Raw genomic sequence first — 17,025 nt, 5'->3', positions numbered from 1 at the left:
GTGACTGTGAATAAATAATGTGGAAAAAGGCAAAAAAAAAAGGGGGGGTGGGGGGAGGGAAAATCAACTCTGAAACAGCCAGGTGGCAGGGTCTAGCTGGGTGGTGAGATTGAGGATATATACTTATATTTACATTTACGTTTAACATTTATATTTGAGAATACACAGTTAGTTGTTAAAACCATGGATGAGATTGTGAAGGGAAAAGGTAGAGAGAATAAAGGACCAAGGGCAATACTTAAGGGAGTTTCAGTATTTAACTGGCAGGTAGTAGGAGAGGATCCTAAGAAAGCAACCGAGAGAGAACAATCAGGATAGTATAAGGACAACCAGAAGGGAGTTGTGTCATGAAAGCAAATGAGATTAGTTTCAAAGAGAAACTAATCAGTAGTTTTAAATAAAGAGAGGACCAGCAAAATCAGTGCCTGGAGAGTGTTGATTGTTTTAGCAAAATTGGTGATTTTAGCATTTTCAGAGGGATGGGTTAGAAAGAAAGAGGTGGCAACCAGATTCTAAGACTTTGAAGAGCAGTGGGGGTTGAGGAAATGAAGAAAGGGAGGTGGTGGGCTAGAGTAGCTAAGAACATGGCCTCTGAAGCCAGGTGCTTGAGTGTCAGTTCTCACTCTTGCACTTAGTAGCTGTATGATCTTCTATGATTTGAACTATCTCTCTGTACAAAATAAAAACAATAATCATACCTACCTCACAGGCAGTTATAAGGATTCTAAGAGTTAATATATGTAAACTGCTTAGAATGGTACCTGGCATAGAGTAATTGCTATATAAATATTAGTCATTATTATTATTACAGATTATTTTCCTAGAAAGTTTGAGGTGGGAGGAAAGACAATCTAGATCACTTTGCTGGAGGAAGGAAGAAGAGTTAAGGGGGGGAGGTGGTTTAAAAACATAATTATGTGACTAGAAAAACATAGGTGAAAAGAAAAGCTGAAGATACAAAAGGGAGAAATGAAAATAGATGATAAAAGTTTCCAGAGCAGGTGGTTAGAACATGTACAAAGAGGAATTGGCCTCAAATAGGGGCACAACACCTGAATCACTGAGGTGAGGGGTAAGGATGAGTTCTGATAAATACCGGGGTCTTGGGAGTGGTCTGATGGCTTTGATTTTTGTCAAAGTAAGAAGTAAGGTTGTATGAGGAAATTGGAGGGGGAGTTGGTGGTGGAGAATCGTGAGTACTTGGGATCCCCAAAGGAAATGGGAGGAATTTGACCAGGGACAGGTAAAGTGTACAGTCTTTTGTTTTGCAAACTTATGTATCACAAGATTTTTCTTTTCCATGTCACTTTGTAGAAGGGGTTACATGACACATAATTATTTTGAACTGAAAGCACTTTGTCTTATTTTGTAAAAACAGTTTACACCCTTGAGATAACTTGGAACAACCTGAGGTCTTGCAAAGCTAGGCTTAAGAATCAAATTAACCATCTTAACCCCAAAGAAGAAAGAATGTAATAAAAACTGAACAAAATTTGAAAAATCGAAATAGGTTGGAAATCACTAAATTGGATTAAAAGGTTTCTTTCCAATTCTTTGTCTATTTCACTAACACAGTACTTTAGCTTTTCAACAAGATGCAGAAATTACTATTATTACCTACTCCTGCCAAGGAACCCTCCCTTTAACAGTAGGAAATAATTGTAGAAATTGCTAACAAGGAAAAATCTGTGATTTTTATAGGTTGAGCAATCTGAGTTTGGGAATAAGCAACAATTATATATATGTTTTTTTATTTTAACAGTGATCCATATGTGAGAGTGACATTATATGACCCAATGAATGGAATTTTTACCAGTGTGCAAACGAAAACCATTAAAAAGGTTAGACGTAGCAATATTCAAAAAAAAATTTTAATATACTTTGCTTTATTTTTATATGACAAAAATATTTAAAAAATAGTTATACTCTGTTTATTGTCTTTTAGACTTTGAATCCAAAATGGAATGAAGAAATACTATTCAGAGTAAGTATGAATTTTATTTCAGTAAAACAGCAAAAAATTATTTTCAATAGATTAGAATGATACTATTATTTATCATATTCTGAAATGTATCTTATAATAAATTGTCTAGATTTTTAAAAATTTGAAAAGTGTTAAAGCTCGGTATCCCATGATGACATGGTCCTGGAACCATTTATCTTATAAAAAAAACATGTATGTAAGGTAACAAAGAGGTAAAAGATGATTATAAACCTGGAATTATCTTATTCTACTTTTTTAAAAGGTTTGTTTGTTTGTTTGTTTGTTTATTTATTTTGAGAGCATGAGAGAGAGCACACATGAGTGGGAGAGGGGCAGAGAGAGAGGAAGAAAATCCCAAGCAGGCTCCGTGCTGTCAGCATGGAGCCCAACATGGGGTTCAGTCTTACAGACCATGAGATCATGACCTGAGCTGAAATCAAGAGTTGGACATTTAACTGATAGAGCAACCCAGGTGTCTCTATCTTATTCCACTTTAATTCTGGGTTAAAGTCTATATGATAGTCTTATTCAGATGTAGCAGATTTTGGTGTTTTCCCCTAAAGATCATTCAACATTTGTGTCTCCACAGTCACTTATTAAATAGACTGATCTGGACTAGAGATGGTGAGGGCCTATCAATAAATAGATGCATTTCTTTTCATATACCCTTCATTCACATTCCTGTCGTCCCCCTCACCCTTCCTTCCTATACCACAAGAGCAAACTCCAAATCAGCAGTTATTTCAGACTCCTCAGGAGGGTCCTCAAATTGACAATGCTTCTTTGTACCTATTTGTCAGATTGCTGATTCCAGAATCAGTACCCTCCAAGTAATGGTAGAGATGCATATCAGTAATCTCCCCTTCTCTGCTGGATCATTCCCATTTGTACATTCCATCCTTAAAATGTCCTGCCTTGCCTCATATTCCCCTTTAGTTGCGGACTTAAATTTCTTTGTTCACTTAAATAACCAATGTTCTTATAAGAGTTGCATTGTAAGAGCTGTCCCCATCACATCTACTTCTTTTTTTTTTTCTTAATTTTTTTTAACGTTTATTTATTTTTGAGACAGAGTATGAACAGGGGAGGGGCAGAGAGAGAGGGAGACACAGAATCTGAAATGGGCTCCAGGCTCTGAGCTGTCAGCACAGAGCCCGACGCAGGGCTCAAACTCACGGACCGTGAGATCATGACCTGAGCCGAAGTCGGACGCTTAACCGACTGAGCCACCCAGGTGCCCCTACGTCTACTTCTCTAATGCATTCTTTAACCTACTCTAACCTAACTCACACCTGCATCGTTGGAATAAAACTGCTCTTACTAAGGTCACCACTGACCCCCATGTTACCACATTCATCTAGTCTCATCCTACTTAATGCTCTCAACAATGGTCAACCGTAGCTGACCATTCCGTAAACACTAGCCTGTCTGCAGGCTGTTATGGTGCCACACCAGACTTTGGTCAGGAAAACAGAAGTCACTCTTCTGTATTCCACATTTGAAGATTTTTTATTTGTTTAGTCTTGTTTTAATAAAGTGAATTGGAAGGAAAGAAATTGCTGAAGCAAATGTCTGAGAAGCTGTTACTGAAAATCCAGCCAACAGCACCAACTAGAGTGCTTCTGGTTTTTCTTGTTTAGAGAAGGAGATCTCCCTTACCCTATTTAGTATGGCATGAAAATAGCATTTTAAATCAGTTTGGAAATTTTAGATTCTTGAGGAAATTGTATTGAGTCAGCTGGATAGTCATATGGGGAAAAATGAAGCTAAATTTCTGGCTTACCTTTACCAGAATAAATTCCAGATTTGGTAACCTCTGGTTTTGATTGCTTGTTTGGCACAAATATTGCTTAGGAGAGAATTTTAACATTCTCAAGTGGTTAAGTGTTTTATTTATTTACACTTTCACTATTATTTTACTTATTTTTTTGTGTGTTTTTCTTAGAAATGTATGTGTTTTCAATGTATTGAAGATTTTTGGACCTCTTACTCTTTTTTCCTTCTAATATGATTGGCCTGTACTTGTCATAATGTTTGGCCCTAATAGGGACGAATGTTTATTTGTCTTGTTTCCAATTTTAATGAGAGTTTATCTAGCTTTTCTCCATTAAAAATAGCTTTTTATTATTTATCACATTAGAGATATATTTATCTCATTATTTTTTTCAAGAATTAAAAAAAAATTAACACATCTAATTTTAGCCATGATGCAGTAATAGGGCATTGATGCTATAAACAACTGTAAAGCTATTAAGGATCTTAGCAGAATCCAGAGTGTCACAACATAATATTAAAAATGCACCTGGGGAGAGGCCAAGATGGGGAACAGCATGGAAGTTTTTTTTTGTGTCTGTCATCCCTGAAATGCAGCCAGATCAACACTAAACCATCTTGCACACCTAGGAAACTGATTTGAGGATTAACACAACAATCTTCACAACCTGAACCACAGATCTTGGCAGGTATGTGGCACAGAGAGGTAAACTGGGGTAGAGGGGAGCTGCAGAGGTCAGGGAGCTATTTTTGTTTGCAAAGAGAGGACAGAGACAGGAAGAGAGTACAAGAAATCATCCCCCCACCAAAGCAGTGGGAGAGAAAAGAAAGAGTACGCAAGGGACTGAATAAAAAAGGGAGAAAGGAGAAAGGAGAGGGTTTAAATTTCATTAAAACTCTATAAACAGGGAGCGCAGAGTCTGAAACTCCACATAGCTCAATACCTAGTGGTACTCTGGTGGGAAGGGCAGATCCCCAGGAGCAGAGAGTGAGGTCCGAGGGGTCCTTGGGCCACAAGGGGAGAGGTGGTTCCCCTGCTGGGAGGACATTTGGTAGAGTCTGTGTGGCCACCCCACAGGCAAAGGTCCCAGTGGACCCTGGAGAACAGCCACATTCACTGGTGTTGGAACAAGGATGTTAAGAGTGAAGCCTGGCCCTAGATGTGTGTTGTGATTTACCATAATCCCTGAAACACTGCTGCTACACGATCACGTGAACTTTTTCTAGGACAGGCTAGCACCCAGCCACAGTCTCTGGGCATCGGCAGCAGCACAGTCTCGCGAACATTCCTGGGAGTAGGGGGGCACCCGGCCATTGCTCAGGGAGACCCTACCCCAGAGGGTCAGAACGGGTCAAGGCTGCAGTCCCTCAGAAGTGAGGGGTTGGGAAACACAGCCACATCTGGGATAAAACTCAGGAGGGAGGTGCCACTTGGCAGCCTGACTGTTTGGTTATGGACATTGTAAAAGCGGGGAGTGGACAGAAGCCAGAGACAGAGGAGGTGTGCTCAATTGCCAGTTGGGAGAGCACAGAGCTCTGACACTAGAGACTGGGTAGCTTAGTGACAGCATTTTCCCATCCCCTGCATGCACATACACCCCTACATGCAACACAACAATCCACGCCTGTGAGCTAAGCAGCGCCATCTAGTGGAGAATGGAACCACTACACTAAGCCCTGCCCAACTGGGCCAACCTTACGCTTCAGGAACACCACAAGTCTCTCCGCTTGCTTAGTTTATGGACTATAAATTGCCTCATAGTTTGTCTTCTAGGAGAAATCGATGTAATTTCAATTGTATTTCAGTCTGTTCGCTGGTCCATCTATTCAATTTTTTTTTCTTTTTATTTTCTTATTCTTGAATACATAAAGAGTAAAAAATTTGTTTTTATTTTCCATTTTTATTAAAAATATTTTTAAATTTTTTCCTGTATTTTTAACTTTTTTGTAAATTTTTCAAATTCTATTTTACTTCCATCATTTCATTTTATTCTATTTCATTGTATTCATTTTTTCAAATTTTCAAACGTTTTCCTTTTTTTTCTTTTTTCCTATTTTCCTTTTTTTTTCTTTTCTTATCTTTCCCTTTCTTCTCTAATCTCCCAAGCTCCTTTCAATAACCAGACCAAAACACACCTAGGATCTAGCATCCTTTATTTGATTTTTTTGTGTTGTTTTTAATTTTGTTATTTTAATTTTTTTGTCTTATTAATTCCCTTTCTTCCTTCAAAATGACAAAATGAAGGAATTCACCCCAAAAGAAAGAACAGGAATAAATGACAGCCAGGGGTTCAATGAACACAGATATAAGCAAGATATCTGAACCAGAATTTAGAATCATGATAATAAGAATACTAGCTGGAGTTGAAAATAGATTAGAATCCCTTTCTGCGAAGATAAAAGAAGTAAAAGCTAGTCAGGATGAAATAAAAAATGATATAACTGAGCTGCAATCTCGAATGAATGCCCCGGTGGCAAGGATGGATGAAACAGAGCAGCCAATCAGTGATATAGAGGACAAACTTATGGAGAACAATGAAGCAGAAAAAAAAGAGGGAAACTAAGGCAAAAGAGCATGATTTAAGAATTAGAGGACTCAGTGACTCATTAAAAAGGAACAGCATAAGAATCATAGGGGTCCCAGAAGAGGAAGAGAGGAAGGGGTAGAAGGGTTATGTGAGCAAATCATAGCGGAAAACTATCCTAACCTGGGGAAAGGCACAGACATCAAAATCTAGGAAGCACAGAGAACTCCTACTAGATTGAACAAAAGCTGACCATCAACAAGGCATATCATAGTTAAATTCACAAAATACTCACGCAAGGAAAGAATCATGAAAGCAGCAAGGAAAAAGAGTCCTTAACCTCAGATCAGGTTCACAGCAGACTTATCCACAGAAACTTGGCAGGCCAGAAGGGAGTGGCAGGACATAGTCAATGTGCTGAATTGGAAAAATATGCAGCCAAGAATTCTTTATCCATCAAGGCTGTCATTCAAAATAGAAGGAGAGATAAAAAGTTTCCCAGACAAACAAAAATTAAAGGAGTTTGTGACCACTAAACCAGCCCTGCAAGAAATTTTAAGGGGGACTCTCTGAGGGGAGAAAAGGCAAAAACAAACAAGCAAACAAACAACAACAAAAACAAAACCAAAAGGACCAAAAGCAACAAAGACTAGAAAGGACCAGAGGGCACCACCAGAAATTCCAACTCTACAGACAACATAATGGCAATGAATTCCTATTTTTCAGTACTCATTCTAAACGTCAATGGACTCAATGCTCCAATCAAAAGACATAGGGTAACAGAATGGATAAGAAAACAAGATCCATCTATATGCTGTTTACAAGAGACCCACTTTAGACCTAAAGACACCTTCAGATTGAAATTAAGGAGATGGAGAGCCATCTGTTATGCTAATGGTCACCAAAAGAAAGCCGGAGTAGCCACACTTATCTCAGACAATCTAGACTTTAAAATAAAGACTGTAATAAGAGAAGAAGAGGGCATTATATCATAATTAAGGGGTCTAGCCACCAAGAAGATCTAACAATTGTAAACATTTATGCTCCAAATAGAAGCACCCAAATATATAAATCAATTAATCACAAACATATACTCATTGATAATAATACCATACTAGTAGGGGACTTCAACACCCCACTTACAGCAATGGAGAGATTATCTAAACAGAAAATCAACAAGGAAACAATGGCTTTGAATGACATACTGGATCAGATGGACGTAACAGATATATTCAGAACATTTCATCTTAAAGCAGCGGAATATATATTCTTCTCCAGTGCATATGGAACGTTCTCCAGAATAGATCACATACTGGGACACAAATCAGTCCTCAATAAGTACAAAAAGATCGAGATCATACTGTGCATATTTTCAGATCATGATACTATGAAACTTGAAATCAACCACAAGAAAAAATGTACAAAGATAATAAATACTTGGAGACTAAATACCATCGTACTGAAGAATGAATGGACTAACCAAGAAGTTAAAGAGGAAATTAAAAAGTCCATGGAAGCCAATGAAAATGATAACACCACAGCCCCAAACTTCTGGGATGCATCAAAGGTGGTCATAAGAGGAAAGTATATAGCAATCCAGGCCTTCCTGAAGAAGGAAGAAAGATCTCAGATACACAGCCTAATCTTACACCTTAAAGAGCTGGAAAAACAACAGTCAATAAAATCCAAAAACAGAAGAAGACAGGAAATAATAAACATTAGAGCAGAAATCAATGTTGTTGAAACCAAAAAACAGTAGAACAGATCAATGAAACCAGCAGCTGGTTTTTTGAAAGAATTAACAAAATTGATAAACCTCTAGCCAGTTTGGTCAAAAAGAAAAAGGAAAAGACCCAAATAAATAAAATCAAGAATGAAAGAGGAGAAATCACAGCCAACACTGCAGAAATATAAACAGTAATAAGAGAATATTACGAGCAATTATATGCCAATAAAATGGGCAATTTGGAAGAAATAGACAAATTCCTAGAAACATATAAACTATAAAAACTGAAACGGAAGAAATAGAAAATTTGAACAGATCCATAACCAGTAAAGAAATCGAATTAGTAATCAAAAATCTGCCAAGAAACAAGAGGCCAGGGCCTGATGGCTTTCCAGGGGAATTCTACCAAACATTTAAATAAGAGTTAACACCTATTCTCTTGAAGCTGTAACAAAAAATAGAAATGGAAGGAAAACTTCCACACTCTTTCTATGAAGCCAGCTTTATCTTGATTCCAAAGCCAGACAAAGACCCCACTAAAAGGAGAACTACAGACCAATTTCCCTGATGAACATGGATGCAAAATTCCTCAACAAGATAACTAGCAAACATGATCCAACAATACATTAAAAAAATTATTCACCATGACCAATTGGATTTATACGTGACATACAGGGCTGGTTCAATATCTGCAAAACAATCACTGTGGTATGTCACATCAATGTGATACATCACATGATCCTCTCAATAGATGAACAGAAAGCGTTTGGCAAAATACAGCATCCTTTCTTGATAAAAACCCTCAAGAAAGTAGGGATAGAAGGATCATACCTCGAGATCATAAAAGCCATATATGAAAGACCCACCACTAATATAATCCTCAATGGGGAAAAACTGAGAGCTTACCCCTAAAGTCAGGAACAAGACTGACACATGAAAACATGCTCAACATCACTCATCATCATGGAAATACAAATCAAAACCACAATGAGATACCACCTCACACCTCTCAGAATGGCTAACATGGACAACTCAGGCAACAACAGATGTTGGCAAGGACATGGAGAAAGAGGATCTCTTTTTCACTGCTGATGGGAATGCAAACTGGTGCAGCCACTCTGGAAAACAGTATGGAGGTTCCTCAAAAAGTTAAAAATAGAACTGCCCTACAATACAGCAATTGCACTACTAGGTATTTATCCAAGGGATACAGGTGTGTTGTTTTGAAGGGGCACATGCACCCCAATGTTTATAGCAGCACTATTGACAATAGCCAAAGTATGGAAAGAGCCCAAATATCCATCGATGGATGAATGGATAAAGAAGATGTAACACACACACACACACACACACACACACACACACACACACACAATGGAGTGTTACTCAGCAATCAAAAAGAATGAAATCTTGCCATTTGCAATTACATGGATGGAACTAGAGGGTATTATGCTAAGTGAAATTAGTCAGACAAATATATGTCTTCACTCATAAGAGGAATTTAAGATACAAAACAGATGAACATAAGGGAAGGGAAGCAAACATAATATAAAAACAGGGAGGGGGACAAAACATAAGAGACTCTTAAATATAGAGAAAAGGGTTGCTGGAGGGGTTGTGGGAGGAGGGGATGGGCTAAATGGATAAGGAGCATTAAAGAATCCACTCTGGAAATCATTCTTGCGCTACATGCTAACTAACTTGGATGTAAATTAAAAAGTAAATATAGTATTAAAAAATATGAAGGTACCATAAAAAAAATGAGCCTATTTTGCACTACCAAATGGATATTTAAGTTTGAACACAAACAACATAATTCAAATCAATAAACATTGAATAAATGCTGAAAAAAAGCATCTAAAATTATTTTACATACAACAAACCTCAACAATATGACCAGTTCTCAAAAGGAGAGACAATCAACAAGTGCCAATACCAAGATGATGCAGATATTGGAATTACCAGTAAAACAGCTGTATTATATTAAAGCAGCTATTATAATCATTATAATTATGCTCCATTATATGAAGGTAAACAGTCTTGAAATGAATGGGAAAATAGATATTCTCACATATTAAAAACTAAAAACGAATGAAATAGAAATATTAGAACTTAAGAATATAAAATCTGAAATTTAAAAAATCATTGAATGAGTTCAGTATCAGAATGAAGATAACAGTGAAAAGAATTAGTGAACTTGAAGATAAGCAGTAGAAATGATCTAATCTGAAGAACAGAAAATAAAGATTAAAAAAATTAATAGAGTCTTAGGGACCTATAAACAATATTAAAAGAGCCTAATATTTGGGTCATTGAAGTCTTCGAAGAAGAAGAAAAAGGCATTGGTAGAAAAAAATATTTGAAGAAATAACTACCAAAATTTACAAATTTAGTGAAAGAAATGCATTTATAGTCTAAAGAAGTTCAGCAAAACCCAAAGAGAGTTTATGCAAAGAAAACCATGCACAGACACATCATAATCAAGTTGCTGGAACCAAAGATAATGAAGAAAATTTGAAAACAGGGAAAATGGTACATTATGTATAGAGGTATAATGACTTAAAAAGCTAAATATTTCTCTTCAGAAACTATGATGAAACGGCATAATTAAGGTAGCAAAGGAAGAAACAACAGTCAACTCAGAACTCTATATCCAACGAAAATATCCCTCAGGAATGATAGTGTAATAAAGGTATTCTAAGCTGAGGAAAAATAAGAGAATTTACTGCCAATAGACATACTCTAAAGAAAATGCTAAAGGAAATTACTTAGGTTGAAGGTAAATTATATCAGATGTAAATTTTACTTCAGAAATGAAGAAGCAATAGAATAAGTATTGGTTATTATACTATCTTTCCCTCTTGAGTTCTTTAAAATATTTATGACTATTGAAAGGAAAAATTAAAACACTAGTGGGATTTATAATTTAGGTAGATATAATACATATTACAACCAAAATATAAATGAGTGAAGATAAAGTAACCTTTTTGTTATAGGGTTTCTACATATTATGTCAAGAGGCTTAATACTAACTTTGAGTGGGCCATGAAAAGTTAAGTATGTATATTGTAATCCCTAGTGCAACCACTAGAAAGTAATAGATATAGCCCAAAAAACAATAACAAATAAAAAACAGTAAATTCATCAAGATGCCACAGAACCTACAGACATTAAATGGATAGTAAGGGATACTATGAATTCTGTGCCCATAAATTCAGTAACTTAGATGAATGGACCAATTCCTTTAAAGATACATAGTACCAAAACTTTAAGAAGAAATAAATTATCTGAAAAATTCTGCAACTCTTAAAGAAATTGCTTTTGAAGTTAAAAACCTTCCAAGAAAGAAAACTTAAGGCCCAAGTGTTTTCACTGCTGAATTCTATCACATATTTAAGGAATGAATGATTCTAATTCTACACAATGTCTTATCAAAAATAGAGGAGAGAACATGTCCCAATTCATTTATGAGGCCAGAATTACCCTGATCCCAAAACCAAATGAATATTTTATAAGAAAATAAAACTGCTAACCATTAACCTTCATGACTATAGCCATTTTGTGGTAAGCTTACTAAATTGGGCCCCTTCCATTTTGAAAAGGCCAGTAATTTGTTGTCCAATTACTTCTGTGTGTGGGTTTGCCTTTCCAGTCTGCAGAACCTGAGCCAGCACAAGTGTCTGGGGGCTTACAAAATGCATGTTTTATAGGGATAGAAATCTACATAACATTTCATCCTTCCAGGGGACTCAATTTCTAGAGAAAGAGATGTAGGAATGAACTCATGACCATGGGATACATTGGTTACATCACCTGCGATGTCATCCATAAGCAAGCAACCTTATAGCACACTAGAATGTCCTACTGATGGCACAGGCAATAGTCTGCAAAGATGGGGTGCCAGTTTATTCACTAAAGCAGAGACTTCAACATGATGCTCTGTCTGCAATAGAAAGTATGCATGGGTCCAGGAACAAAGGGGTAGAAGTAGGAGTGGCCCCACTTCTCATCATTTCCAAAGACCCACTAAAGGATTATGTGCTCTAGAGAGTTCTAGAGAACTCTGGACTTTACTAAGTTAGAGGTCCAAGTTCCCAAAAGAAAGCACACTCAATCCAAGGGACATAGTGAGTCCCATCAAACCACAGTTTACTGCTGTAGCCAGGGCACTCTGGACTTCTTGTGCTCAGAAACCAGCGGGTGACTGGGGCTATTAACTTGGTTGAGTTTGCATCTACAGTCATTCTCCAAAGTTTGTCTGGATTCTGCAGGGACCAGACTGGAGAATTAAATGAACCTATTATAGGAACCACCCATGTATCATTTAGGTCCTTAGTAGTGATACTAATCTTTGATATTCACAGCAGGTTGCACGATTTTTGTTTTATAAAAACAGCTTTTATTAAGATATAATTCGCATAACATACAATTCACCCCCTCAAAGTATACCATCCAGTGGTTTTTAGTATATTCAAAAAGTTGTGCAGCCATCAACAAAATCAATTTTTAGAACATTTTCATTAGCCCAAAAAGAAATCCCATGCCCACTAGCTGTCACTCCCCATTTTTTCCCAACACTTGCCCTTCTTCCCAGGCAACCACCAACCTACTTTCTGTCTCTTAGATTTGCCTCTTTGAGCCATTTCATGTAAATGGTTTCATACAATACGTGGTTTCCAAGTTTTAACCATGTTATAGTGTGCATCAGTACTTCATTTTTTAAATTGCCAAATAACATTCCACTGTATGGATAACCACACTTTATTTATCCATGCATCAGTTGATGGACATCTAGGTTGTTTCTACTTTTTAACTGTTAAGAATAACGTGTGGACATATATTTTCATTTGAAAGTATATACCTAGGGGTAGGATTGCTGGATCACATGAGGAATTGCCAGACTGTTTTCCAAGTGGCTGTACCTCTTTACATGCCCACCAACAGTGTATGAGTTTTGAGTATGAATTTTGATTTCTCCGCATCCTTGATAACACTTGTTATTATCTCTCTTTTCTTTTTTTTTTTAGAGAGAGAGAAAAAGAGTGCATGTCTGTATGTTCATCGGGGAGGGGCACAGGGAGAGAGGAGAAAGAGAGGGGGGGCGGAATCTCAAGCAGGCTCCATGCCCAGCATAGAGCCTGATGCAGGGCTCTATCTCATGACTGTGAAATCTTGAACCAAAATCAAAAGTCGGACTCTTAACAGACTGATCCCCTCAGGTGCCCAACAACACTTGTTATTATCTTTTTATGTTAGCCCCCCTAGTGGGTGTAAAATGGTATCTCATGGTTTTCATTTGCATTTCTGTGATGACCAATGATGTTGGTCAATGGCTTTTGGCCATTACATATCTTCTTTGGAGAAATGTTTGTTTATATTCTTTGCCCATTTTATAATTGGATTATTTGTCTTTTTGTTACTGAGTTGTCAGGTTCTTTGTATTTTCAGATACAAGTCCCTTGTCAAATACACGATTTGCAAAATTTTTCTCCTGTGGGTTGTGTGTTTTGATTTTATTGATGGTATTATTTAAAGCACAAAAGCTTTTAATTTTGAGGATGTTCAGTTTATTTTTTCTTTTGCTGTTTGTGTTTTTGTTGTCATATCTATTCAATGTTGTTTTAGATTTATTACTTTGACCAGAGGGAGGACAGTTTCAGAGGCTTCCACTTGGCCTTCTCACTTTGATAGCTCTTATCCCACAAGCCCATGGATTCACTGTGGTGGTAGTGGTGGTGAGGAGATCCAAGTTCCAGTATGTCAGTCCCAATTTTACATTTGAAAGCAAGAAAAATGACTATTGGGTGGATCACAGAACCAGTGGACTCAGTTTAAGCTGAATTTTAGCCAGGGCATTTCCCCAGCACACCACTGAAGAAGTCTTTAGGTATTGAGCCACTGCCTTATGCCAGTGACTTTATGTGTCCCACATTCTTCTCAGGATGGGGAGCTCCTTGCCATTAGGTAAGTGTGAGCTGGTCCTAAAACCCTACCACCCATACCATTTGTGTGGTTTAGGTCCTCTAAGAAACAGACACTCAGATGAGAATAGATACGCAAGAGGTTTTGGGGGGAAGCACATGTGAAGCTTAAAGAGGGAGGACACACATACGGGAAGAGCCTTCTGATCATCATGCAGCCCTAACACTTGTGCAAGGAGGGGAAAAAGGATTGGTAAGAAGAGCCCCACATTGCAGCACAGTTCTGAGAAAGTCTCATCCAAGCTGCCAGAGAGTTTCCCAGGAAAGATTGTTAGAGAAATCCTGTGTTGGGCATGAATGGCCAGGCTCTAAATCCCTGCTGTGCCCAGTCTTTGGGAGTAGGCAGGGAGAACACAATGGGTAGATTCAAAGGTGCATGGTCACTTGGGAGCTGTCAATCAGCAATGCACGTTCTCTTGAAAGAGATCCAAGTAGCTCATCTCTGGCCATTAGAGTTATGATGTTTAAGGATTCATATTGTCATCCTCAGAGCAGCCACTAAAAAATTAAAATGGAAACTTATAGGTAAAACTCCAATAAAGGAAATAAAATGAAATACCAAGAAATACCTGATTAATAATTTTTTAAAAAGAGAAAAGGAAAGAAAAGAGGAATGAAGGAAAAATAGAAATAGAAAGACGATGGTCGTAAAGCCAACCATATCAATAAGTGCCAAAAAAAAAAAAAAAAAAAGCAAGGTTCAACCATAGACTCTTAATAGGAGTCACTCTTTGAGTATAAAGACACATTAAAAGTAAAAGTACAGAAAAAGATACACCATTCAAACACCATGCCAAAAAAAAAAAAAATCCTCATATGGCTGTATTAACATTAGGTAAGTAGACTTCAGGATGAAAAGTATTCCTAGAGATAAGCAGGGACATTGGACATTTCATAATCATAAAAGGGCTTATTCATCAAGAAAAGATGTCTGATAAAGGAGCTTCAAAATTATAAAGCAAAAATTGAAAGACATAGGGAAATAAATTCAGAATAGTTGAAGATTTCATCACTCTTCTCTCAATAGTGATAAACTAGACAAAAATGTCAGTAAATACATAAACAATTTGAACAACCTATCAGTCAACCAATTTAGCATGTATGGAAGACTACATCTAATACCTGAAGAATATATATTCTTTTTATATGCCTATGGAACATTCACTAAGGTAGACTATATATTGGGCCATAAAACAAGTCTGAATACATTTAACAGACTTAAGATTCAACATGTCTCTGAAAATAGAATTCAGTGATACAAATATACCTGAGGAATCCGCAAATATTTGGAAATTAAGCAACATAATTTTAAATAAGCCATGGATCAACAAGGAAATCATAAGGAAAATTACAAAACATTTTAACTTGATTATTAAATCCAAACATTATCAAAATATGAGATGAGCACATTCAGTGCTTAGAGACAAATTTACACCTTTAAGTGCTTATATACAAAAGAAGAAAGACTTAAAACCAGTGATCTAAGTTTCTATCTTAGAAAACAAAATATAGGGAAGGAAATAAGAATGGGAATCAATGAACTAGAAAATGGATAAAAAGTCAAGAAAATAAATGAAACCAAACATGCTTCTTTGAAAAGATTAATAGAATTGATATACTACAGCTAGCTCAAATAAGAGAAGTTCAAATGACCATTATCAAGAATGAAAGGAGTATCCTATAGATATAATAATAATAATAATAATAATAATAATAATAATGATGATGATGTAATATGAACAACTTTGTGGCAATAATTTTAACTTAGCGCAAATGGAAAACTTCTTTAAAAGCCAAAAATATATCAGAGCCAGCATTAGAAAGAATGCTTGAAAGTCGGTACTACTTTTGAATTAGAGATGTTACCACAAAAATAAAAAAGAAGACTATTTCTAAATGATAGAGCAGGCTTAGGAACTTCTTGTCTTTTACTCACTGTTTCTTTTACTAGAATTTCACTATTACCAAATGTCTCAGCCAGCATTACTTTACTCTGGGACCATAGGCTGCACATTTATTTCCAACAGACCTTTGCAAATATATTGCAAGAACGACCAGAAAATTCTGTATAGATGAATGCTGATTCATCACAGCTAGACTAGAACTGACAACACATGGTGATTTAGTATTTTCTGTCGAAAGGACGTTATTATGTGTGGTCCTCTGTTTTTCTCTTTGTCATTTATATCATTATACATAGCACAAAATATTTTCAATTGAATGTATTCACATAAAATATTTATTGAGATAATATAAATACAGTCAAAACTTGGTTATTTGGCATTTAACCAATGGAAATTTTGGTCAGATGTTGAAGGGAGCCTTTACATCTTTGAGAAAATATGAGGTTCAAAAAAAGTTTTTGTGGAGAATTGTTATTAGTAGGTCAACAAACAGGAAAGACTCCAAATTGAAGTTAGTGCTTAATAGCAAATTATAGTGAAACCTGCACTTACAGTTGCTCAGATGAGACTAAGGGAGGCAGGTTACAGGAGGGGAAAACATCAGGCAAGTAAGGTAACAATGTACACATTGTATGAGCATAGTGCATGAGCATCTGAAAAGACAGCTCACTCCATTCCTCATATTCCCATGGTGCTTTGCTTGTATCCTTAGTAGTCATACTCATCATATTATACAGTTGACCCTTGAACAGCATGAGTTTGAACTGTGGGTCCACTTATGTATGGATTTTTTTTTAAAATGTGGTACAGTACTATAAATGTTATTTCCCTACCTTGCAATTTTCTTAATAACATTTTCTTTCCTACAGCTTGCTTTATTATAAGAATACAGTATATAATACATACAAGGTACACAAAAAACAATAAGCACATTTATTATCTTGATTTATGTTTGTGTTACCCATAAGCCTTCTGGTCAACAGTAAGCTCTTAATAATTGAGTTTTGAGGGAGTCAAAAGTTATATGCAGATTTTCAAATGCACCCCTAACTCCCATGTTGTTCACCGGCCAACTGTATTTACGTAATGTTTATATGTTCATGCATGTGTTCTGTAGGAAAATATAGATCTC

The 17,025-nt window shown here is 36.5% G+C and overlaps 1 protein-coding gene across 1 annotated transcript in view; it reads left to right on the top strand.

The window, feature by feature from the left end:
• Window positions 1-15,186, top strand: part of NEDD4 (NEDD4 E3 ubiquitin protein ligase) — a 39,800-nt gene extending 24,614 nt beyond the window's left edge. Inside the window, exons 3-5 of the mRNA XM_049613671.1 lie at window positions 1,763-1,841; window positions 1,946-1,984; window positions 4,388-15,186. Coding sequence (XP_049469628.1) covers window positions 1,763-1,841; window positions 1,946-1,984; window positions 4,388-4,429 — 160 coding nt within the window. The 3' untranslated portion in view covers window positions 4,430-15,186. The remainder of the gene's footprint in view (window positions 1-1,762; window positions 1,842-1,945; window positions 1,985-4,387) is intronic.
• The last annotated feature ends 1,839 nt before the right edge of the window (window positions 15,187-17,025 follow it).

This window comes from Panthera uncia, assembly GCF_023721935.1.
Source record: "Panthera uncia isolate 11264 chromosome B3 unlocalized genomic scaffold, Puncia_PCG_1.0 HiC_scaffold_1, whole genome shotgun sequence".
Classification (NCBI taxonomy): Eukaryota; Metazoa; Chordata; class Mammalia; order Carnivora; family Felidae; genus Panthera; species Panthera uncia.
This window is presented reverse-complemented; position numbering and strand designations above follow the sequence as displayed.